This window comes from Falco cherrug, chromosome 4 (genome assembly GCF_023634085.1).
Source record: "Falco cherrug isolate bFalChe1 chromosome 4, bFalChe1.pri, whole genome shotgun sequence".
Classification (NCBI taxonomy): domain Eukaryota; kingdom Metazoa; phylum Chordata; class Aves; order Falconiformes; family Falconidae; genus Falco; species Falco cherrug.
The window spans coordinates 15800001-15824614 of NC_073700.1; the positions used below are offsets into that span (position 1 = coordinate 15800001).

Sequence of the window (24614 nt, forward strand, 5' to 3'; positions counted from 1 at the left end):
CTATGCAAACTGCAAAGACAATGAAACACTCCCAGAAAAAAGACATTTTAAATTGGCTACAAATGATTAAGCATAGATTAAACAGTTTTTCAGCTTCTTATTTTTCATTTGTTTCCTGAACTCCACTGTCACAAGCAATTAGCTGCACTATACCTTCAGCTGCAAAGATGACATCCCAAGTATTTCTCAATTTGTTTTTTTAAACCACGACATGAATCTGAATACTACACCACTGGCCAAATGAACTAACGATCAAAAGCAAAAAAAAAAAAAAAAAAAAAAAAGCTACAGTTCCTTTTAACTGTTTCCATTCTCTTTTCCAGAAAAAGAAACATTTTGCATAGCTTCCATTCTTAACTGCTTCCAAAGCCAAAACCACAAAAATGATTCAGAATCACATCAGTTTTATTGACAAGTGAATAAATAGCAAATGAGCTTCTTTTAAATAGCTCCCAGCCACAGTTGCCGCCTAGAAACATAACAAAATTGTAATTTCACAAAGAAAGAGCCTTACCTTCAATTTTGGCATACTCTGATAGTCGAGTATAATTGACTAGAGCTGCTTGCTCCAAGCATTTACGGATGACTGTTTTTACCTCCTCTTGAGGGACCGGAGTAACTATGTCTTTCATCAGAACCTTGACACAAGAAAATCTGATTTGTTGTGGCATCGGGCACACAGAACTGCTTTTCTCCAAGCCCAGCACACAAATTCCTTTCCTACACTAGCACTGTGTGGCTCTCGAGGTATGTGTACAATATGCAGGACCCACTACAAGGTCACCTTGGCCAGCTTGAGACGTGGGACCTACCCCTGCTGTATTATTCCCTTTCTGTACCTATACCCTATGGCATGCCCTAAAACCTGTGCTGATTTTTTACAGCATGGCATTAAGATCTATCACAGCTTGCCCAGTGCCAGGCAATGTTATGCCCTTCCCAGGCTCTGCTGATTGACTTGGGTTTAGGTCTGGGCTTGGCCACGCTGTGGGTCAGCAGAGGTGAGGAGGGTGTCAGAGCAACAGGAAGGCTGAAATAGGGATGGGGAGGGTGATGGTGAGCATGTTTCATACACCCAGGGTAACAAGTCTATCTCAAGATGGGAATTGCACCGGACAGCAGCCAGGCATTGCTTCTGAGGGTCTGCGGCACGGATGATTGCCAGCGAGATCCTCCACCCTTGCCATGAACGCGGACACAAGCTGAGCTGCATTTAGTGGCCAGGCTACGCACCTGCCTCTGAGCTAAAGCAGGAGACATCACCCCACCTAAACCCCCACAGTTCGGTATCAACTATTATTAATGACACATCTACGCAAAACCAACAGTTCCTCAAGCTCTTCTTGACACATGAATACAGGTAAATTTAAACACTCTGTTATTCTTAGACTTACCCTTTCCAGCAGTGATAGAGTAGCTTTTAGTGCACCTTCTGGACGGCCAAATGGAAAGCAGTACCTAGGAAAACCACATCATGTTAACATCACACCAGATGCATGTGAACAAGCCTTTCCAGAGCTATAAAGATGGTTTCCTAAATATGCCTAAACAATTCTCTAGTCCCTCTGCCTGGAACGAGCAGTCTTTCTATAGGGGACCTTTCCAAAAGGGTTTGATGGTGTGGACACTAAGGCAGCAAACCAGAATATGGGGTAGTAATGAGCTGATAGTTTTAGCAGCTTATTAAATTTGGGTGTCACCTGGAGAGTTTTTAGATCTCCCAGGAGAGAGTTAAATGTCATCTCCTTGTAAAAAAAGGAAAAAAAACCCAACCCACTCTGGAAAGGACATTGACTGCCAGCCGGAGAGCCTGCGATGCACCAGGCTGTAGGTAACCAGCTGAACCAGCCACTGTCCCTGGTGAGAGGCAGCTCCGAGGGGCTCCCGCAGGGACCCTGTGTGCGAGCACACATCATCCGTCTGTGCAAACGTGCACAAGCAGCCCAGGGGCCGGCTCTGTGCTGGAGGCAATTCAGTCCATTTTGTGGGGGCAGGATCCATCCCTTCTAAACAGTGTGATCCCTGCAGAAAGCCCTGTCTGTCCGGATACTAGGGAGAAGGGAAAATAAATGGGTGATAACTGAGCAATGGGGAACAGAGAAATAAGAGGATAAAAGATTTTTTTTCTGTTAAATTTTAGAAAAAATCCACAGCATTACAGTGCTTTTGTGAGCAAGATGCTTTGAAATACCCTTTAAAGGCTGTATATTTGAAAATCTCTCTCCAGCTACAAGCATGCTACAGTGCAAGCTTCACTGCCCTGTGTAGGTCTTCACCACTTATGCAAAATTCCCTTATGCATTCAAAACCTGCCTTTTGGCTTTGCTGCTTATAGGAGGGAGCTGGGAGGAAATGAGTCCTCTCGCATTCAGCCTGGGCTCTCTGCCTTTACCTAAAATGCGTGATCTGATTCTCCAGAAGCAAACGAAGCCGCTCCTTGATCTCTTCAAAACGTTCTTTCTCATCCACAGTCACAGTTCCTATGCCGTCAGGCCTGGAGGAGAAATGCCACGAATGACTCGGACTCCACCTCACCACCCTGGTACCTCACCCCCACAGCACACGCACGCTGCCCTCTTGGAGAGGGATGTCACCAGCTAAGAGGCCTGGGACAGAGGTGTTGCGGCAGCACCACTGCCGAGATATCAAAAATAAACAAATAAAGAAATATCCCCTCTCAAAGTGATAATCTAGATGTGGAAACCCCCCTCCCCACTTATTTTTCCTGCGATAGAGCCGTCAGAAAAAGCAGAATCCCCCCCTAAATCTATAGGTATATGACAGGGAGCGCAATGCCAGCCCTCACTGCAGGATCGGGCCCACGGCTGGCAAAAGAGGGACTGAATTTCTGCAGAAAAATTCAGCTGCCAAATTAACACAATTCACAGCATAAAAGAATATTGACAACAGGCACATATACAAACAGAATACAAAATTCTGCACTCCTTCAGAACTGCTGAATCACCCCATTATAGTGATTTCTTGAAGTGAACCATCTCCAATGTATTCTGCCAAAATGTGCCTGGAGAGCAACCGTGCATTTTGCATCTGAAAATGCAATGACTTTTTGGTTCCTTCATTTTAATTTATAAAAATTAGCACATTGATACAATTAATGAAAGATTTCCTCAGACGATTTAGGACGCCCCTGTATTTCAGGAGTGCACAGGAGTGCATTGTGAGACACCCAGGTCCTGCTGCCTTGGGGTATTTCTCGTCTTTCACAGAGCACAGTGTGCAGGCGAACCCTGCTGAAGCTCTCCCGGGGCTGGATGATGCAGTGGTCCCTGTGCTCTTCCACCCCGTACCTCTGCCGATGCCAACCCATCCGAGAGCCGAAAGCAGCAATCCCCTCCTTCTCCCCCACACCCACACGGCAAAATACGCTGTGCAGCAGCATCCCAGGCGACAGGAGCGAGCGACTCTAATCCATCCACCAAAGGCATCGGCCAGGCAGACAATCAACGGCACCGCTCCCCACTGCCGGCGAGAAAAGTCTACGGGTTTGTGTACTCCTGGGCAACTCTGCTGGCACAGCCGCTCTTTAGGTAATGTAAGATGTCTTAAAATTGAACAAATGTTCTTACTTAAAGGCCTCCTCCAGTGTTCAGCTTAAGCTGCATAAATCCGCAGTACTAGACTGGTTTGGCTATACAAAAGACTTGGCAAGGGATTACAAAGCTTCTAATGAACCTCCTGTCAGGGGTTAATTGGTTGGCTTTATTTTCCTCTTAAAGAATCAAAGGCCCCAAACTTAAAAAAAAGAAAAAAAAAAGGCTATAAAAAATTAAAAGCTATAAAATCTGTAGAAGCATTTCTCTTTGACCCTGCATTTAGTAAGCTCTTAATATCATAAATACGAACTCTGATATTCCAACACAGGTGAAAAAAAAACCCATTAAAACATTTTGGAAGAGGAACTTGCATACTGTACATGATATTTACTGCAAAATTTTAAAGCTAAATATACATTAAATAAAATTTGCAACATGGACACAGAAAAAGACTCGAATACCAGGGCATGTATTTAAATTTAAACAGCATTTAATCAGAAATCTTTACTTGATTATTTGCCAAATTCAGTTGTGTATTAAGGAAAAAAATAGGAAAAAGGATCTAGGCTGAAACTTGGATAAAATGTCTCAGCTGGGGAACACATTTCATAAACAATTTTGGAAGTATGTATCTGGTCTCATTAGTACCTAATTAGGACTAGTTATTTTGAAGAAATGAGCAAGCCACAAAAAAACCCAAATTAGATATCAAGCAAAAATTCATGTCTGAACATGCTTAATGTATTTTTATTCCAAAGTTCCATAAAATATTTAACATTCAGACAGAGATGTTCATGCCTTTTGTGATGCTGTGCACCCCACAGCGCCTGGTTTGCTCCCAAGCAGAAGAGCAGATAATTCAAGGCAGCCCGCAACAAATGCCATACATTAAGGGGCAGGGCTGAAGCCCTCATTTGACTTCTGGCATTCAGTTCTCCCCCTGTACCCATCACAGCTCACAGAGTGTCACTAGGTTAATTGCATCAGTGCTGACAAACGAGGTAGGAAAAGCCGCCTGCCCTGGCAGAGATTTGCTGGTAGGCTGGAAATGGTCTGAAAGTTATGTTACCCTTTGCTGGGTCAATAACCTCAACCGGTGAGATTTAATGGCAGGACCTGACAGCTCGGGTTGGGTCGCAGCCCTCTCACATGAATCACAGTTTCTCACTGTATTCAAAGGGCTTCAGTTTTGCCAGAACCAGTTATTCAGCACTTGCCACACAACAGACTCACGGTGGACACCTGAAACAGGCTGATGTGACAGCATGCGTCGTGTCCCAGCTGGGCTGGAAGCATCACTTTGAAAACCCTGACCCACATGAAGACGAAGGGCAGGCTCTGCAGAGGGAACCTCTGGCCAACGTGGCTCTCACCCAAGTCATAACACCCCAAGCGGCTCCAACCCAACTACCAAGGCGTGCGTAGACCATGGAGGCTTAACCCCCTGGTCATCATCTTTCTCAGGGTCTTTGTGAGCCAGGAGAACACCAAACCCGGTGGCTCCAGCCACTGCTCCCTCCATGCGGTGCAAACACCTGCTGCTCTCACGTCTTACGCTACTGCAAACTTGAGACAATCTACAGGTCAGCTGTAGCCGTTTTTGGAGCAGTGCGGATGTCTGGAAGGGCCTGCCAACTGAGAGCCATCACCATGGCAAGGACTCCCTTTCTCACCCAGCTGTGGACTATATTGCATCTGACATGATGAGCATCTCTTGAATCTACCTTTCAAATTTTCGGCAAACCATTTTCTCACTGTCCTTCACAAAGTTGACATTTTCGGCAGCATGATAGGAAAGATGTCATGTCGGCTGCTTTTCAAGTTGTTGTCACAGTGGTTAGCACCAGTTCTGTCATCTTTGCTTTCCTCACAATCCCCCATCTTGAGCCATGTCACAAATAATAATACTTCCAATGTTTTTGTCAAATTTCAAATACTATAACCCAGCTGCACATCTTCAGATTTACTAGTTATGTTAATCTTTGTTGCTCATCTTCCCAGAAGCTGAAGCATTAGGAACTCATTAATTAGTGACAAATGCAGGATATACATAGAACTGGAAAAACACTACCCAAAGCCCTGCACTTAATTTATTAGCTGAATAATTTTGAAACCTAATTAAATATTCAAGTCAAATAGACTTTGAAAATGTAATCTTTTTGAGGGAACATATTTATTTTCCCTGTTGCAAGAACACAAAGGGTATATAGCTTAGCATTGCTATAATTTAAGATTAACTTCTGTGCTCTAGACAATTCCAGTACGTGGCTGATGGGGCTGAAAAAAGATCCCCAGGAGAAGCTCAAGTTGCACTGGCTCGTTCTGGTGCTTATTGGCAATTTTGTTTTTTAGCAAAGGTCTCCAAGCTCAGCTTTTGATATTTGGTATTTGATCTCATGGACAGAAGCACTAACCCCTCCACCAAGCAGCAAGGCTAGCTAAAATGCACCTGCAGGAGATGGAAGTTCTCACACGCAATCCACAACCATGTCGTTATTACACTGAAGCAGCGGTGGGGAATGAGAAGAGAGCAAAAGGGTGAAAAAAAAGTTCTGTATCTACATGGTATATACAGATGCATGAGGGACAAAATGGGTTTGGGCCTCTGCATTCAGGTCGACAACATAAACGTCTCCATCTGCGTGGAGACATGATTTCACCCAATTCTCTGTAGCTCCTGCTCATGGACACCTGAGGTGTATGGCAGAAGTTGTGGACAGAGAGAGAAGCAGAAAGGCAAAAAAGGCAGGAAAAATAAATAAGGATATTTTTAATTATAAGTAAACAAGCTTCAGATCACTCCTGCTGCAGCTTCACTATGTTGGCTCTGAACTAGTAAATCCCCACTGTAAATATTTCATACGAAAAGTTTTAAATGCCACTTTCCTAATCCTACCCCCCTTGTTTTTAAGTTTTAAGCCATGGAAACAACAACATCAACAAAGCAGGTGGCGAAATTAAGAAAAAGGGTGGCAATTTAAAAAGCAAAAATGATAGTCCTTGTTTAGCTTAGATGGCTTGTGCAAATTCTGGGGTTAATTATAAATTGTAATTAGGACCCGTGATCCTAAGGCCACTGCTTTATTCTGCAAGCCCCGCCTCCCCCCATGCCCTTTTCTAATTATACTCAGTGCCCCCAGGGCTAGTTATGCTGCTAAAACAAATATATCAAAATGATTTTTTAACAAAGACCAATATATGAAGCAATAGCATGCATTTGTATGCAATTATAAATATACACTATAGCTCCAGTGGGTTAATCTCTTTGACATACGCCTGTATGAAGTACCATGGCGGCTTTCAAATGAAAAGACATATCATCTTTTACACCTTTTATGTTTAACTTGTCTACACTTTTTTTACTAGGGAAAATATTGCTTACACGTAGCAAACAGATCTTTGCACGCACTGTGAGCCCTGGCATGCAGAGCCAAGGGAAAAAAAACAATGTCAAAAACTGATGCAAATAATTTGATTTTTTAAGTAACAACTCAAATATAAAACACGTGCTGCCTTCAGCTCCCTTGCTGGTTGCCAGGTGCAGCACATATGAGCTATACAGTAAACATCGATGATTAGTGCCTTGGACGGCATGTGTCAGGATAGGCTTTCAAAGGATCCCTCGCAGGAAGGCTTGCCCGCGCGAAGTCCCACCGGTTGCACAGGGACTGGCTCTGGGGACGTGGGCAGGATCACAGCTGCCTGCCTGCTGCCTCCTGCATCGCCCCCACCAAATCTGACCTGAAAGAGCCCACCTGTTTAGACCCCTTGAAAAAAAAAAAGGCTTATTCAGCAAACATCGATTTTCCCCGACTCCCCTTTCTTCTGGGAATTCACACCGTGCGCGACTTGTCGGCTGAAAGCCCTTTGTTCAGCCCAGCCCTCCGCCCGCTCTCCTGGGCGATGCCCCAGCCGCCTGCTCGGGATGCTGCGGAGCATGGGAGCCATTTCACCCTCCCAACTCCTGCCTTCATTTTGCTTGGGCTCTCCTCCATGCTGCAGCACCGAGCCAAGTCACGGCTCATCGTTTCTCGTGTGCGATCTACACCCCTGATGTACTGCGGCTGAACCGGATGGTTTCTGAGCACTGCCATCCTACACCCATTGTAATGAATCACGTCAGCCGGCCGCACAGAGCTGGTTATCTGCTGGGGGCTGGCAACCCACCTCCCCTCAGCACAGATGCCGGATCCTACCCGACAGACAGCCATCGCGCCTACCGTGTCACCGCGAGCTCATCACGGGGCTGGCTGGGACACGCAGCCGGCACCCAACGAAAGGTCACGGCATTTCGCCCTGCCAGATTTTAACCTGTCTTACTGCAGCCAGGGCTGCACATCTGACTGAGACGTGGGAGCTACACACAAAGCACTAGGAAAGCAGATGAAGACATTGTGATAAGGTGTCCACATATTTACTACTTCTTTTAAGGGACCAAACCCGTCCTATTTTGCTTTTTTAACTAGCTGTAGGGAAATCTTGCCTTTATGTGAAACAGCCAGATACGTAATCAGAATACAACAGAAAAAATTACCAATATGTGATGCAGACTTTTCAGTTCCTTGACATTTATGACAATAACCTTATTTCTGCTGGCTTACAGTTGTCAAAAACTAATGAAAGCCAATGGTAATGGTAGCTAACAAAAGAGCTACTTCTTGAAAAGAAGTTTGATGCTGCAAAATACAGCTTACAGAGGAAAGGGCAAGTTACTAATATACCAAATTAATTAACAGAGAGACTTGTAGCTCCTTGGACTTCGGATAAATAGTCATCAAAGAACTTGCAGAAAATGATGGTGTTCAGTCATTACCAGGCTGGAGGGGGTTCAGTCCAGTATTCCTGATTTTGATAAGCTTGGTGTCTGCTGATACTTAGTAACTACACGATCAATATTTTAGCCTTATTTTTAAAAGTTCAGGATTAACAAGCACAGAAAGAGTCTTTTTTGGTGCCAAATTTAAAGTTGAAAAATACAGTTATTATATGCCTAAATCAAAAAGAGGCAGAAGCGAAACCAAGGTCGCTCCTTGGAAAGGGGCCGGAACCACTGCTCAAGGTTTAGGCTCTAACTTTGTGCCTGGGACAGCCGAGCTCAGCTTTCTGCCCCGCAATGCCTCTCCTGTGCGCAGGCAGGGGAACAGCGAGGCTCCTCCAACACATCACCCCCGCTGCCGTCAAACGACATCGGCAGCACCGCCACCATCACGGGAACAGCAGCAGGGAAAGACCTTGGTGGTCACGTAAAATCTTTCATAATTTTACCCCAAATCATGCCGTCTTCTCAAAGCAATTCCTGGTTCTTGCCTTCGCTAGCTTTTCAGAGGACTATTGACAAAACAGCCTTGGTACTACAGCGGTGGTACCAAGAGCAGGCAGACAGCAATAACCCCGCAGCAAATGCAGTTGGGTATCTGAATAACACTATACTTTCCTCACCTGTCACGTAGATCGATACATCAGAAATCACACCATCTTTCACAACAGTAGGAATTTACAAATGGCATCCAGTGATACCTGGTGGACAAAACCCTGTTCTCAACTCACTAGTGGCCACAACAGTGAGAAGGGCTCGAGTTCCTCAGCCTTAGCGAAGAACGAGCGCCCGGGCAGCAGCCAGCCGTGCGGGAATTCAGCACTCCCTGCCTTCCTGGCAGCCTGCACCTTACGTATGCAGGGGTCCGCAGCAGGTGAAACTTTGGACAAGCAATTTACACTTCGTTTTTACTTGGAAAATGATGAAATTAACATAAAACTTAAGGGGACTGCTATGCAAGCAGCAGTGATTAACGCCTCAGTTTGGAGAGATTACGTCAGGCTTTCTGGGGTCTGAATAAGCTACAGGAGCTCAAAGGAGGAGAGGAGACCAAATCGTGACATATAAAGAAACAGGGCTCCAAATCGTCCCCAAACTCCCATTCTGACCATTTCACCTGCTGCAGCCTCACGGTCACCTCCAAGCTGGAGGTGCATTTCCACCAGCAGCCATCCTGCCCCCGTCCCGGCTGCAGTGCAGTGGCCGTGTCGCTGAGGCGGGAGCCGGACAGGCGAGGAGGCATCGTCCCCACGCTGACGCCTGTCATCCTGTCAGCCTTGACCTTCAGGCTGTCCTCAGCATCCGCACCGCAGCCCGCCTGCACTTCCCCGCTGACTGCGAGCGACTGTTGTCTCACTGCCTGACCTTATGCAAACACGATACAAACAGACAGCCCACCTCAGCTCCATCACTGTCTGCTGCTAATACAGGAGATTGATAGCCACATGAAATTATCTCCCCGCTCGACCTTCATTACCGGGTGGCAGATTCTGACTGACAGCCAACCTCATTCCGGGGAAAGCTAAACCACCCATTTGGTTTTTTTTTTTTACTGTCTAAAAGTGAAGGAACTTCCTTTTGTAAAGAAAATCAACACTTTCTCAGTTACAACAGAAAAAGAAGCCTTTGTTAAACAGAAAAATGTCTCAGAACTTGACTCTTTCCCAGACCACCATGCATACCAATGGCAATACAATGCACGGCTGCTGCAAGAGCCCGTGTCAGACGCTGTGCTGGGTCCCGGGGCAGGTGTGCTCCCACCTCGACAAATCTTACATGGAACATTTTCAACTCCACCATGAGCTATAGGTTTCCTGGGGAGAGCATGGCCAGCCCTAAGGCAACGAGCAACGTATGGACATGGCAGGTGGGAGGAAGGGATGTAGCTATAGCGAACCCAGCTTTACACACGTCGCAACTGCCAGTAAGGACTGCATGGGTAAATATTGGCTTTCTGTCACTCTCTGCCAGCCAGCTCACAAATGCATGATGCATGTGGTCTAAGCAGCTTTCTGAAAAGAAATCGTGACTCTTCCACTCAGATATTCCTATTTCTTATAGCAGACACGCAAGATACAGAGTCATGTTTTCCCTCAGACCCCCTGTGGTCCCATTTTATGACCTTCCTATGGCAGAAGCCAGAAAGCACTCCCCGTGGGCTCCGTACCCAGCTGCTGGGCGTTACGCAGAGCCTGCCCTCGGTGGGAATGTGCAACGCCGCAGCCTCGCAGCTCCAGCACTGACCCTCCTGCAGTCCCCAGGCAACACAGACGTGGCAGTGACCACGAAGGAATAGGAACCTTCAGCCTTTCGATGTGACGTCAACCATCAGCTAAAGACAGCTAAGTCATAGCAAAAGTCTCATCCCTTTCTTGGAATATTTTAAATTAATTACTCGAACAGCCCATCTGTGGATGGGCTGCCCCTTTGGCGGTGCCCAGCAGCCCCCCAGCATGGTGCAGCAGCCACGCGCAGCCCTGGGCAGCTGTACGGGCACAGGACTGGGGTCTACACGCCTCACAGGTTTTAGAACAAGACATCTTTTCTGAGCCCACAACTCTCCAGCCCCACAGGGAGAGAATGGCAGGCTGTCACCTCAACCAGTACTGTCAGATACCTCCTGCCACGGGGCCCTGATGAAGAGGAGGCTCCAGCTCTGGCTACGCTGGACCTTGTGAGGAGATACACGGGGTAGCCATGACCAGCATCTGACCTCCTCTCTGTTACGAGTCAAAAAGGTTTTGAACCAGGTCCTATCCCCACAGGAGCCTCCTGGTGCGATGCGCCCTGCCTATGGAAGAGGGGCAATGAGAGCAGCCAGTTTCACTTGCCTGGATGCATCCCTTACATGCCATGCGAGCCATCTCCTAAACACACCTACAAATCTCAATGCCCTGACCCACCATGGGTCTTGGGTGCCCAAATGCCATCCAACTCCCAGGAGAGTGTATGAGCCGAACGCCGGTGCTGCAGCGGGTCTCCCCGCGCCACGGGGACACAAACTGCCCAGTGTGCTCAGTGACCCAGGAGCCCGGTGTCCTCCACAACACACTTCTGTGCACTGCGCGCTTTCGCTTACCTTTTCGGCTCTGGATTCGGCTGGGATTTGGAATCTTTCCTTTTTTTGGACTCCTTTTTGGAATCCTTTTTTGTCTCCGCTTCAGCGGCAGAGGCATGAGACGCTTTGCCCCCCTCGCCGTCTGCACTTGGCTGTGACCCACCAAGTAATTCTGCCATGTGTTGGCTTTGGGGAGTGATTGAAACGCGGGGGGCAAGGCCAGCAGCAAAAGTGAAAGAAACAAGAAGAAAGCATGAAAAAAACTCAAAATAAAACAAAAGGAAACTAAACTGAAAGGAAACAACTGAAATCAAATAACAATTGGCAAAGAAGGAACAAACGAGCAAAAGAAAGTCAGAACTAAAAAAGAAACTAAGGAAGCAGGAACTCGGTTTCCATGACAAGATGTATGAAAGTAACTGCAAAAGCAAGCGGCAGCCTTGCAACATGAAACCTGGGCAATGCGTGTCATAATTTGGGATGGTATTTACCAGAGGGTTTATGAAAATACGTTATTATTTTACAACATTCCTTTCTTTCAGCAGCATATGCAGATAGAGAGTGATATCTCAAAGTATATAATACAACTTCACAGAAAAAAAGCAGCAGAAGAAGCTGCAATATATGCTACAGCTGTCAACAAAATATATAGAAAAGGGAAAAGCGCAGCTTCAGTTCCTCCCATCAAAGGTCTGCCACATTTGCAAGAAAGGAATGGGCTACTTCTGAAATTGAAATTGCTTTGCCACAGAGCAAGATAAAATTTTCAGTTATGTCTAAGCAATCTCTGAACTGACGTCACGTGGACTTTAAATGAGACATGGGTGCCCGAGGGCTTAAAGCCCTTCTGAACACTGAAGTTTGATACTGCTGAAAATTTCACTGCTGCAACTTGTCAGATCCTCTCGCACAGCAATTAAATCAGCACAGCGTATCATTTACTTCTATTTATTCAGCCCGTGACAATCACATGTACTTCAACTCTGTCTTGTCCAGAACTGCATCCAGCAGGTGCCTGCATAAGAAAGTTAAACCCCCTCACTTCTGGATCCTCTACGTGCATTTCTATTGCTTACATTAAACAAGCAACGAGACAAACAAACAAACCGACTATGCCACTAGAAGCGCTGCTGCCAAACATCCACTGTGAAAACAAATTGGGGACTGTTGTGCATTATCCAAGGAAACCTATATTTGACAAAGTCATCCCTTGCTGGCAGGGAGCTGCTAGCCAAGAAGAATTCCTTACCTGTTGCCATGAACATGTGATGCACAAAAGGCAAAGCTGTAGTGAAGTAAGGTGGGGTCAATCATAGCTCCGTTTTCTGCGCGCTCTAGCAAATCTCTGAGGTAGCAGAGATGTCTGTGACAGCCTCTCACTCCATTACGTGCACAATACTCATCTAGCACAAAGACCTGGCCAGGACTAAACCAGCCCTGTTTAGAAATAAAGAGACTTGATTTTAAATATAAGTTATTAAATACAATGGCTATCAGATTTGGAGTCGTAGTGGGAAACTGTTCTAAGAAAAGAAATACAAACCTAAGGCTACCTTAAGGAAAAAGGAGAGAGGTCACTCTTAAACAATACAGACTGTATATCATCACCCAAACACAGCATGTACTCAGTGCAACTGTTAACAAAAACATATCATGCTATCATTAAAGGGAAATGCCATTTAAAAAGCTGAAAAGTTAGGCCAATTCATGTCAGTGCCTAGCAAAAAAAGAAAAAAAAAAAAAGGAGAAAGAAAAAAGACTTACACCTTTAAGAGATGACAGAGGTTTGGTTATTTAAACAATGTGAAACAGTAATCTCATTTTGGGGATGGGATTGTACATTCGGCCAGCAGCAAGAAGACTGATCTGGGGGAGAGCACGGAGGATTACACTGAATAATGACTTCTCTCACATCTGGCCGCAGGAATGTCCTGCGGAAGCAGGAGGGCAGCTCTGTATCATCAGAAAGGGACGCTTCCCATCATCCTTATTGCGTACCGCTGGCGACGCGCTTTGCCATTGACCACCTCCTCGGCATCAAAGCAAAGGGAAGCTCTGCCATCACGAGCAGGGTTTCTTTACACATCCAAAACCCTCAGACTATTCCTGTCTGTCAGTCCTGAGGGCCTGGCGACACACAGCTTGTGGTGCAACATCTGGGCTCCCGAGGAGGACACCCTTCCCCGCGGAGGGCTTGCTCCGATGAACGTCCTGGGACAGCCGAAGAGGAACGCGCCTCTGCTTTCGGGAAAGGCGCTAGTGAGAACAAGAATAATCTTGTAGATTGCTTTTCAAAATGCTGCAAAACCGTCAATATTTACATGGAAATTTGGGTGCTAAACAATTGCTAAGACGCAGCTCTGGAATGCATCAAGCTGCAAAATCTTTCATCGTTTAATTGAAAAGTTCCTGCAGCGGGCGGGAGAGTAGTTGAGGCAGAGCACTGCCCCTATAGGCAACTTCTTTGCCACCCCATCTGTTACCCCAAATGCTACATCTTAGAAACAACACTGCTGTGAAAGATTAAAATATATTTTCTACCACTCAGATGACACCAAATCTTTTCTAGATGCCAAAATAGCTGCTTTGAAAAGAGTTGAAGAAATATCAATTAAGAGCTCAAAGACATAGAGAAGGATTTGCTCATCCTTATTGGGCCAACTCCAAAACAGATTGAGAAAAGAATTAAAATAATGAGGGGAAAATGATAGATATAGGGAGTAGCTACAGTGCTGGGATCACTAGAAGTGCACATTTCAAAACGAAGACACAGAACAATGCAGATGGGACAGCACTCTGGAAGGCTATTTTTTGGGAGGGGTATATTTGCCTTCACTGCTTTTAATGGTATTTTTGTTTGCTTTTTGGTTGGTAGTATTGTGCTTGATTCTAGATTACTTTGCCTGTTTGTTACATCCTCGGACCATCTCATCACCTTGCCTCTCTTCACACAAGTCTTTGGTGATCAGGCATGGTGAAAATATGGAAATGCTGGGATTGCTCTGCGATAGAAAGATGTGTGCATTTGGTTACTGGGGTAGAAATACAGTTGGAATTGTTATATTCACCCAACACATACAAAGGACTCAGTCTTCCTTGTGGGGTGAAATCTTGGCTCTACTGACATCAACAGGAGGGCTGCCACTAATTTCATCAGAGCCGAGTATCAAGCCCAGAGTTTGGGGCAAAGGAAGCAGAAGGCTGGACCCAGCAATCTGGGGCACCCCACACTGCTCCCCTGCAAAAGGGTCTGAGAAGTGCTCGTCCTCAGGTGGACCAAAGGGATGGGGGCAAACACTCAAGACTGCTGCCGAGGCTCAGTGAGGGGAAGCGTGAGCAGAAGCTCAGAGGTTCAGTGATGAGCCTCATACCTCATGAGAGCACAGGCAAGCAGACTATGAGTGGAGAGATCCAGAGCCCAGGAGGACCAGGTGGTCTTCTTTTGCATGCCAGAGGTAGGAAATAAAAAACCTGCTGCTGAATGTGCCTCCAAAGGAGCAGTACATGCTGCTCCCCACAGCCCCAGAAAAAATCTAAGATTTGATGAAAGCTGGTATTCAGAAAGCCCACCACATCTTCAGGCAGATCCTGGCTCTTGATTAAGATCTGCTTGGCACAACCAGCTGACAAGCAGCCAGTCCGGCAAACGCAGCTGATGGTGTTGACACAGCGGTGTCTCTCGCCAGTGCAGCCAGGTGTAGCTCAGTGTGATCTCCCACATGGTCTTCAATGGCATGAGGAAACCTGGCGGGGACCATGGAGGAAGGCTGCAGAGCACAGGGAGCTCGACTGACCATGTTCAACAAGCTGAACTGCGTGGAGAAGAGGACATGTGTCCCAAGCACCAGCAGGGAGTGCAATAGGAACTTCGGAGCTGGGTAAAGCAAAACTTGGTCAGGCCTGGTGAAACACTGGCAATTCTTCTAATGGCAAATGCAGTTTTTGCAAAAAACAGAATTTTGGAGACAAAATTTTCACTTTTCAGTAGCTGAGCTTTCCCATTTACCGCAGGAAAACTGAAAGAATTTCATTTTGGTGGCCCACTTCATGGACCTGACTCTTTCACATCACCTGAGCTAGTTTGGGCACTCTGGAAGACCACCTTTCCTCAGTACATGCCATGTTGTATATGTGAATCCAACGATGCTGACACATCATGTGCAGTAGAGCTCCAGCAGGGACCCAGCTGCGGGTGCTGGCAGTGGGCGGGAAGCCTGGGAAGAGCTGAAGGGCAGTCTCCGAAAGAATGCACGCATCCAAGTGAAAGGAATGAAGACCTACACCTGTGTGGAGTCCACACTAAACTGGAAGAGCTGCATACTCTTCCCAAAAGTCCAGGAAGAGCTGTGACTGCCACCGTGCTACAGTTTGTGGACGATGGGCAGGAGCCCTCAGCAAGCTTTGCAGGCAAGGCTCTTCCCCTTCCCCAGTGCGGTGCTCTCTGCCAGCAAACATCACTTCTGCCACAGCCGAGATGAGTCAGCCAGCCTGTTTGTTTTCATAGGGATGCCTGGCTCAGCCAGCAAGTGGGCTTGCAATAACATTGTTTAACCTGGTTCCACAGAAAGGAGGCAACGCCGAGTTATCCTCTGTGTCAGGGGAAGCCACCGTGTCTGGGTAAGTCTTCCCTGGCACCTCCACATCCACCTTTGAAAACAAGAAGAGGCGCGACGAGGCAAAACTCTGTGGGACCATGCAAGCATGGCAATGTCCCGTAGGGAGAACAACAACTGCCCAGTGGTACATGGAGTACACAGAGCGGGCTCCCCACGCACCCGCAGCTTGCCCAGGCAAGCCAGAGCAGGGGTATCACCAACATCCCAAAGCCACAGCAAGAGCAATGGGAGCTCTTTGCAGTTGAACTCAAATTTTGAGGTCAGTCTGGTATTTTATGCCGTAATCAGGACAAAACCATAGTAAAATAAGTACAGCAGCAAGTGAAATCCAAGCATAGGTGAACACAGGCCATTATTCTCTTCTTTATAACACTCTGCAATGGGTGATTTGAAAGGAGATGGTTATTTGGTGATGCTCTGCTCCGAAGAAGCACAAGTCTTGGTGCTGAGGGGAGCTCCACCACTCCGGTAGCTTCTAGCAAGGGCCTAAACATCACGGTAACAAGCAGAAGTGTGGCTGGTTGGTTTCTTGGAGAGAAACATTGTTAATAACTTTCAGCGATGGCCTTGCACCTCTCCGCCAATTCAATGGCCACAGCTCTCCAGCCAGGCCCCAGACTGCACAGAGACAAACCAGCTGCAAGCCAACCTGTCAGACATGCATGGATGGGAATGGTCTTCCTAGGGTCAGCCATGCGTGGGGAGCAGAAGCTGCATGCCAAATTCATTGCCCGCTGGAGCAAATACCTTGGTGGAACTGGTGAGAAACCTGCTGCAGGTCTGACAATGCTCCCACCAAGCCTACATGTACCACTTGGGTATCTGTGGGTAAAGTGCTCGCTGCAGCCTTCCCCCCCGCCCATCCTTACCTCAGGGGACGTCCACAACCGTTCCTCCTACCCTGCCTCTCATCAGGATGGTGACAACTCACTACCACTAATGGCATTTACTGGATCTTAGCCTTTCTGAGGAGACCAGCCCCTGCATGTGGTGCAAGGAGCAGAGCAGGAGAGAGGAGCACCATGGTGGAGGGGACGTGGAGGACAGGATTTGGGGCTGACAGCCTCGCTGCTACCTGCTCAGTTGTGTTCCTGGGTTGCTGCTTTTAACAGCAAGCCACGCGGGAGCCCCAGCTCCCGGGACTGCACAGCTGGCAAAAGATGAAGCCTATCAGCACAGGGTGGTCCTTCTGCTGAGGCAGCTCACGATGACACCCCGGTGTGGAGGTTCCTGTGTGACACTAGGAGGGTGGCAGGTCAGGATCTGTCCCATGCCACATTCAGGACAGGACCTCCACTTCAGGGCCCTCTGGAAAGGCTTCATCCTGTTGTGTTTTCAAAAACTAAGAGTCTTTTCATCCTCCTCAATGAAACTGCTAAAAATGAATGGTTCAAGTTGTATTGTTAGAGGTTATTTGTCGTTTAAACCCTCACAGTGTCTAAGAGCCCCCGAGCACTGCGCCCCAGCCAAAGGCTAGAAACTGTCCTGGAGCATCTCAGTGCCACTGTCCTATAGACCGTGTTACACAGCAGTGGGCCGAGAGCTGCAGCCTGCACTTATGAGAATAATCAGGACGGGCATGGGACTGTATCAGCATGGACAGACTGCAGCATCACTGCAGTTATCCATCTAGGCCCATCTGTTACCTGCTTGGGATCCCTGCTCATAAAGAGACACAAAGCTGGGCCACAGTTATTCTTGGTGGGACTCCATTGACATGGGAGGTGGTACCAGACCATCATCTTTCCCCTGTTCTTTCATCCAGAAGACTCTGGAAGGCAGTGCGGGAGGCTGCAAAACACTGCGCTCTACTTCGCATCCCCACACTGGCATTTGTCTTTGCAGGAAGAAACATTTTAAGCATTGCAAATAGAAACGATAAAGACAGTGCAACTGGAGAAGAAGAGCAGTCAGCTCACTGCAAGTAGCCTCTCAAAAGAAAATAACTCTGGGCCAAATTCAAACCTGGTGTAAACAGAATTCAATCTTCCAGCAACAGGGGGATTAGCCCCCACTCGCACTAGCTTTGACTTTGCTGCTTGATGTTTATATCACTAGAGACCAAAGAATATACTTGCCAGACAAGAATAGGAATCATTAAGTCTGTGGTCCAAAGTGAGGCGCTGAACCATCTCAAAGAGTGAAGCGTGGTCAAAGTTACAGGGATTGGAAGAGATAAATTCATCCATGCCATGCTTTTGAGCTCTATCTGCATCTGTTCGTTTATACATATAGAGAAAGACACCATTTAGAGAGATATAAGACATTTTAGTTGACAAATACAACAGAAAAAAATATACAGTATGAAGCATGAAAGCTAAATATCTCCTCTTCCCTACATTGCCATTAACCTTTCTCTTTGCAGGCTATACAGTACTCTTTTTACCTCCCATTGTCAACTTGCATCAGTTATGGACTATCTTATTGCATTTAGGCAAAAGATTTTAGAATTAACGTCTTGTCAACTGCTCATTATAAGTGCATTTATTCTGTACTTAAAACCAGAACACAAACCCAAGAACTTACTCTGTATCTTACAATATGCTATGAGTTAACAGAATTCTGGCTCACAGAAGTAAATTAGCTCCTATTTAGATAGTTGCAGTTAATTATAATAGATTCTGCCATTCTAACGAAGTTACAGCTGTAGCATTTTTCTCTACATTTACTAGGTTTTCTAGGTATCACACCAGTTACGTTGTTTCTTATCCAAATGCCAATGTTTGTCTCCCCATGGCAATTTTTTTTTTTTTCCTAATGGCAACTTTAAATGCTACCTCACCGAAATAAAAAGATGCTCTTTTAAGCATCGCTAAGAAGTTAAATTGATATATAGTTCGTTGTCACTGAGGCAGTAACCCGCTAGTGTGCTGGAGCTGCCAGTCATCCCGACAGAGGGACTGAATTTCCTCTGCTTGGATTACGAGCTGCCATTTTTGGGTGAATTAACAGCCTCAACGCATTCACACTTCTCTGCTTTGGGTGACGTTTACGGGCACTAACTCCTAGGGGCTAATTAATTAATCTCAACATGGTTAACTAAAAATACACCAAATTCAGCAGTTGAAATGAAGCCGCCAAGCCGGCCTGGGTGCGGCTAGCCGGGACCCCGCTGGGAACAGGCTTTGTTCTACCAGTGGCCGGGGAATTAAAGGACACCTTTCACTTGGTTTTGTCCGTGCTCAGCTTCCTACTATATGGGTTCTTGCCAAATCCTCCACAAAGAAAATAGGATTTAAATCCTTCCCCTGTTTATAGCCTCCTAGGGGAACTGGGTGGCCTTGAAACAATGTGGCTGAAAGGACAGAAAAATGCAGTTTTCCGCAATAGTAGTAGTATATGGTAACTGTATTTGTTTTAAAACAAAATCCCCCTTCACCAGAAGAACCAAAAATCCTTAATTAAAAATAATGAGCAAAATAAAAAAAAAATATAAAAAAGAGCTTTACATGATAATGATACAGTGTTCTTTTATATATGTTGTACTATTTAATATTAAGCTGTGAAGGATGGTATGTCTTCCTAAATACCTCGTTCATGTCTGTGCTCTCAGATATTACTGATCATTGGAAGCAATCTTTACATTTTCTGTATAGTCTGTCGTTAGCTATATACAAACTATATAAATAACATCACCCCCTGGAAAGAAATCAGACAAATTAAAACATGCAACATTTCAATTAGCTGCTAGCAATACTTAATTCAGCAATAGCTGGCAATTTTCCTCATTAAAACCCTGCTGAATAAACACGGAGGGTTTTTTTCCCTACAGCTGGTTAATTTTTGAGGGTCCACTCCCCTATGTTGCTCCATGTGCCAGGACTTGCTACCTCTGCCCCTCACCCCGGTCCCAGCCCCCCTGCTCCGCTGGCAGCTCCGTGCATCCAGCATGGAGACAAGAAGCTGCCGCCGGTACAGAGCAACGTGGCAGCACAAGTGCTGGCTTGGGGGATAGGGACAAGCTCTCTGACCAGCACATCACCTCCACAGCACCTCTCCAGCATCCCTGGGCATGCAAAGCCCACCCAGCCCTGGGGCTCATGGCACGGGCCAGCTCCTGTCTGTTTTGACAGCTCTCTGCCCCATCGTCCCTGTCCCTTTGGGCCATGATCGATTTGATTGCATTCACTCCCAAAGAGTTTGTCTGCTCTGTTTTCAATTCCATCCCTAGCGCCCACAAAATGTTTTAACAGATATTATCAGACTATTTTTAATGGCTTGCTGCTCTGCCCGGCTCCTCGGAGTTGACTGCAAGCTGACAAATTGGCTGGAGGCCTTCATTTGCCAGCTCCGCTCAGAGATTTTATTACTTTTCAATTAGAAGCCCTGATACACTGTCAATCCTCCTGCTCAGCCAACGAGGCTCTGAGAGCTGAGTAAATCAGCTGGAAATTTGAAGAGTCCTCTAGCCCTTTAGCTGGTGAACTTTTTTGAGCATATGTGCTAGAAAGCATGTTTGAAATTAATGTTTTTTACTCCAGCCTAATAAGCTTTTCATCACTTTATGTCCTCTGAGCAAGGTGGGCACAGAGTGGACCTTTGGTCGGTGCAAACCCACGGAAGTTCTGCTGGCTTCCACGGAGCTGAGGGTCTGTCCCAGGCTTTTAAATGATCTCCCGGCTCAAGGCAGGGGCACAGACAGCTCCCTGCCAAGCGTGAGAACAGACACAGTGATTAAACAGCCTTCACAACTGTCCATAATCAGGGGCAAACTTACTTTCATTAATCACTCCGAAGCCACACCTTACTGAGCATCCCACTGGGTGCCTGCCCGCAGGCCCATGTGCCCCAAATCTCCCCACCTCAGAACAACCACCCAAAAAGGAGGCATCAGACATGGTGCTGCACGAGCTCCAGTAATCAAAAAAGTATGAGCCACACTATTTTTGCTCAGTCAGTGGTTTAAAATGTGGGGTTTCTGCCATGGGAAGGAAGATGACCAGCTGTAGCAATGCCTGCAGCAGCCCAGTGCATGGTCAAACCATTTTGCATCGGCAGAGCTGTGGGGCTGGGTGGGTGCACGTCACCCAGCCAGGGGCTAATGCTGGCACGGCAGGAACTGCAGATGTCTTTGGAGAATGATAATACACACATGGAATGTGTGGAATTAAATGGAATATCTGCTCTGGGCCAGATGCTTAAAATTCTTAAGAATAACTAGGAGCAGTTTAAAAAGGACACTCATACATTAAACTCACCTTCCCTTAATTAGAAAATAAACACCCCCTGCAACCTGCAATTTATTTTTGCATTTTGATTTTTCCAGTGGACTCGCTTTTAAGAATGAAATTTAGGAATCAAATGATGGCGAGAGCATTAACCTTCCTAGGCAACACAAAAAGAAAAGGACAGACCTAAACATATTGTTACTCTGCTCCAGACAGCTGATCTGCGATTTAAAATACTGCCAACATCAGCATATTAAATAGATTTTATGTATAAACTACCCTCTTTCAAAATGGCTTGTACAGTTTGAATGAGATTTAAAACAAAGTACAAAATGAGAATGGCTAATACTCATACCCAAACTGTACAGCTAATTTGTAAGTACTTTAAATTAATTGTTTCGGTCAAATACGGATGCTTTTTTGACCCTGCTCTGCTATTCTAGCTAAAAAGAAAGAGGAAACCCAAGAAAGAAAGTTATATGATGCTCCAGTAATTTACAATCCCTTCCCAAGGTGCTGTGCCAAGCTTGCTGGTGCTTCTTTGTTCGGGGCCCCAGCCAAAATGCTGCTGCAGGCCCACAAAAGTTATCTTACATATTTAGACAAGCTGCACAGAACTGCAGCTGAAAGGCGTTCGATGGTGGTCTCGGAAGGGAGGTTGCCCGCGGAGGTACATGGGCAGCAGAGACTCCACGAACCTTTCTTCTGGAAAACTGCAGACTGGCCTTTTATATTGCACTTGGTCACCTACATTACGGTCTTTTTTTAATGCTGCTGGGTTTATTTTGATCATTTTTATCCAGTTTGCATTTTATCCTGACTCCATTAACTAGCCCCCTGTCACACACGCACTCCCTACAAGTGTTTGAAATCAGAGTCTTAAAAATCTGCCAGTGTCGGGAACACAAAGATTTCAACAGCAACAACAACGACGACGATGAAAACCAAATGACTGTCCCACCATTTGGTCCTCCGAGGGCTGTATTTCTCTTTATCTAACTGTTATTTAAAAAGGAAGAGACAAAACGGTCATATCTCTATTTTTTTCCCCCCAAACACATTTCCCTGCCCTCTGTGTTTCTTTTGCTCCAGCAATAATTTTGGCAGATTTTGCTCTGAGAGCGGTGAAGTTAATAGCGGGGGACAAGCTCCATAAAAGAATTCTTGTTATAAAAGGCTTTAGGTAGCCATTTTATTGTAAGAATTTCTTACTCCAGATTTCTTTCTTTCGGTTAATGAGTGACTTTGTTTTAGTACCAAAGGCAACTGAACATCCAGTAAATTTTACAACACATTTGCTTATTAAAAACAAAACAAAAAAACCCAACAAACAAAAAAACCAAACAACTGTAAATTAAAAGGTGACTTTGTATCTTACTCATCTGGAAAATGTGTGCTTGTCATATCTGCTTGACATTACAAGAATGAAGATGTGGTTTGGACAGTAACAAACAATGACACTAGTCAACCTCATCAGGAGACATGAAATAAAGGAATGACAATGATTGATGGCAGCTATTCATTTACAGATATTTCTAGAAAACTCTTGCTGGCCTGGCCGGGCAGGGTGGGAGAAGTTTTCCAGCCTGCGCGATGCTCGCCGGCAATGCACGGCGGCGGGCAGGTGACAGTGTGCCCACCACGACCTGCCGCGCTCGGCTGCGCGCTCCCAGGGGCGGCCGGGTCCCCTCCTGCTCTCACCACTTAAACGGAGCTAACGGACACGCTTGGGCTGCAACTCGTTAAAGAAATACCCAGAGGAAGCACCTAGAAACCTCATTTTGTTCGGCCGTGTGGAGCAAGAGTCTTTACTAGCAAACACTCGCGCTCTGGAGGGGGGAAAAAACCCCAAAACACCGTTCTGGGACGGCAAATGTCAGGCTGTTGATCATGAGTGAGCTGCTGGCAGTGCTGGCTGGTGACTTACCAAGTCCCCTCCTCACCGTGCACTACAGCATTGCCACCTCTGCAAAACGATACGTGTGTCCCCCTCTGTGTGTCCCTGCGTGGGTGCCTGGGGCTCTGCAAACCTCCTCCCTGCGATGAGCTGTGGCCGCTGCAGCAGGCTGAACTCGCCTCTCAGCTGGACAGCTAAGAGTTTTTTTTTTTTTTTTCTTCATATTACTCCGCGTTAGAAGATAGCTTTAAATTTAATTGGCTGTTTATTCCTGTGTTTTATGGTTTTTCCCCTGCTGCAAACAAATTCTTTTCTGCTTGAGTTACAATTTTAATAAACGATTATGAATGCTCTGTAAATCACCAGACACACTAGGCACTGAATTGAAATCTAACTTATCTAATGTTTGGTAGTTAAATGAGGAAGAATTTGTCATATGCACTTACATAATTCCTTGTGTGGCAAGTTAAAAACACAGTTTTAGAACAGCTATTTAGAATATAAAACATTGTTTCACAGCATTTTTATAACTATTTAAAAGTATTTTGAATTAGATAGCTGCAGAAACCTGTGAATTTGTATGTCATAAGTTAGAGGCTCATGCTTCTTAAAGCACGTAGAAGTGATTTACAGGCTAGTTTTAAATTCATGCAACTTATGTGAGAACTGAATCAACATTTTAATTCTGCATTCCTGCAACGAAGCATCTGCAAGTTGACAATACAGAAGACACAGCAGCGTTCTCATGATATCTCTAACTATCTAAATAAAAATAAAGCAATTAAAGCACAAAACTAATAATCTAATAGGATAGCAGTGCATTGTAGTGCAAATACATGTAATGTTGCCAGACCCAAGTTCATTCATTCATTCACTCTTTCTTTCTTTCTTTCAAAGTGGCAAAAATCTGTATTTCCATAAAATTATGATTTTTTATTTTTTTTTGGTGGTAAAGTCTGATAAGAATCCTCTTTGGAAATCCAAACATTTAGAAAAGAAAAAAAAGAAAGAAAAAAGAAAGTGTCTGCTGAGAAGGAATTCTGCCTGCTACCCAGGGGTATATTTATACACACACGCACATACTCACACACAGAAAAAAAAGAAGAAAAAAGAAACAAAAGAAGGAAGAAGAGGGAAAAAAAAAAAGAAAAGTCTTGTTTGATGGCCAGGAGGGATGACACCGCCTGTTCCTTCTCATAATTGCATTCAGATACTCCGGATACATATTTGCCAGCTCTCATGACCCACTGATGCTATTCCCTCCTAAGGAAAGCAGGCACTCACCAGGTATTAGAGAAGCAGCTTACAACATCAATAAAGGATTTGTATCGGCTGTATTTAAGGCTGAACAAAGACTAAGGAGAAACTCTTTTACAGCACCAGTTTGGGCTTTTGTCTTTTCCAAAGTAGGTATTCCAGTGGGAAAATGTAAAATAGTAATTCCCCCGGCTTATTCTTTTGCAAGCATTGCTTTGATTGGTGACTGAGACCCACGCAAAAATGTT

The 24614-nt window shown here is 45.7% G+C and overlaps 1 protein-coding gene across 17 annotated transcripts in view; it reads right to left on the reverse strand.

The window, feature by feature from the left end:
- Nucleotides 1–24614, reverse strand: part of CADPS (calcium dependent secretion activator) — a 220832-nt gene that overhangs the window by 69961 nt on the left and 126257 nt on the right. For 9 of the 17 annotated variants that reach the window (XM_055707676.1, XM_055707675.1, XM_055707678.1 and 6 more), the window contains exons 12-16: nt 18123–18259; nt 12678–12865; nt 2393–2494; nt 1395–1458; nt 515–638 (exon numbers count right to left, since the gene is read on the reverse strand). In XM_055707676.1, coding sequence (XP_055563651.1) covers nt 515–638; nt 1395–1458; nt 2393–2494; nt 12678–12865; nt 18123–18259 — 615 coding nt within the window. Of the gene's footprint in view, nt 1–514; nt 639–1394; nt 1459–2392; nt 2495–11449; nt 11615–12677; nt 12866–18122; nt 18260–24614 lie in introns of all 17 variants that reach the window. The other 8 variants (XM_055707672.1, XM_055707669.1, XM_055707666.1 and 5 more) reach the window with 1 other exon arrangement.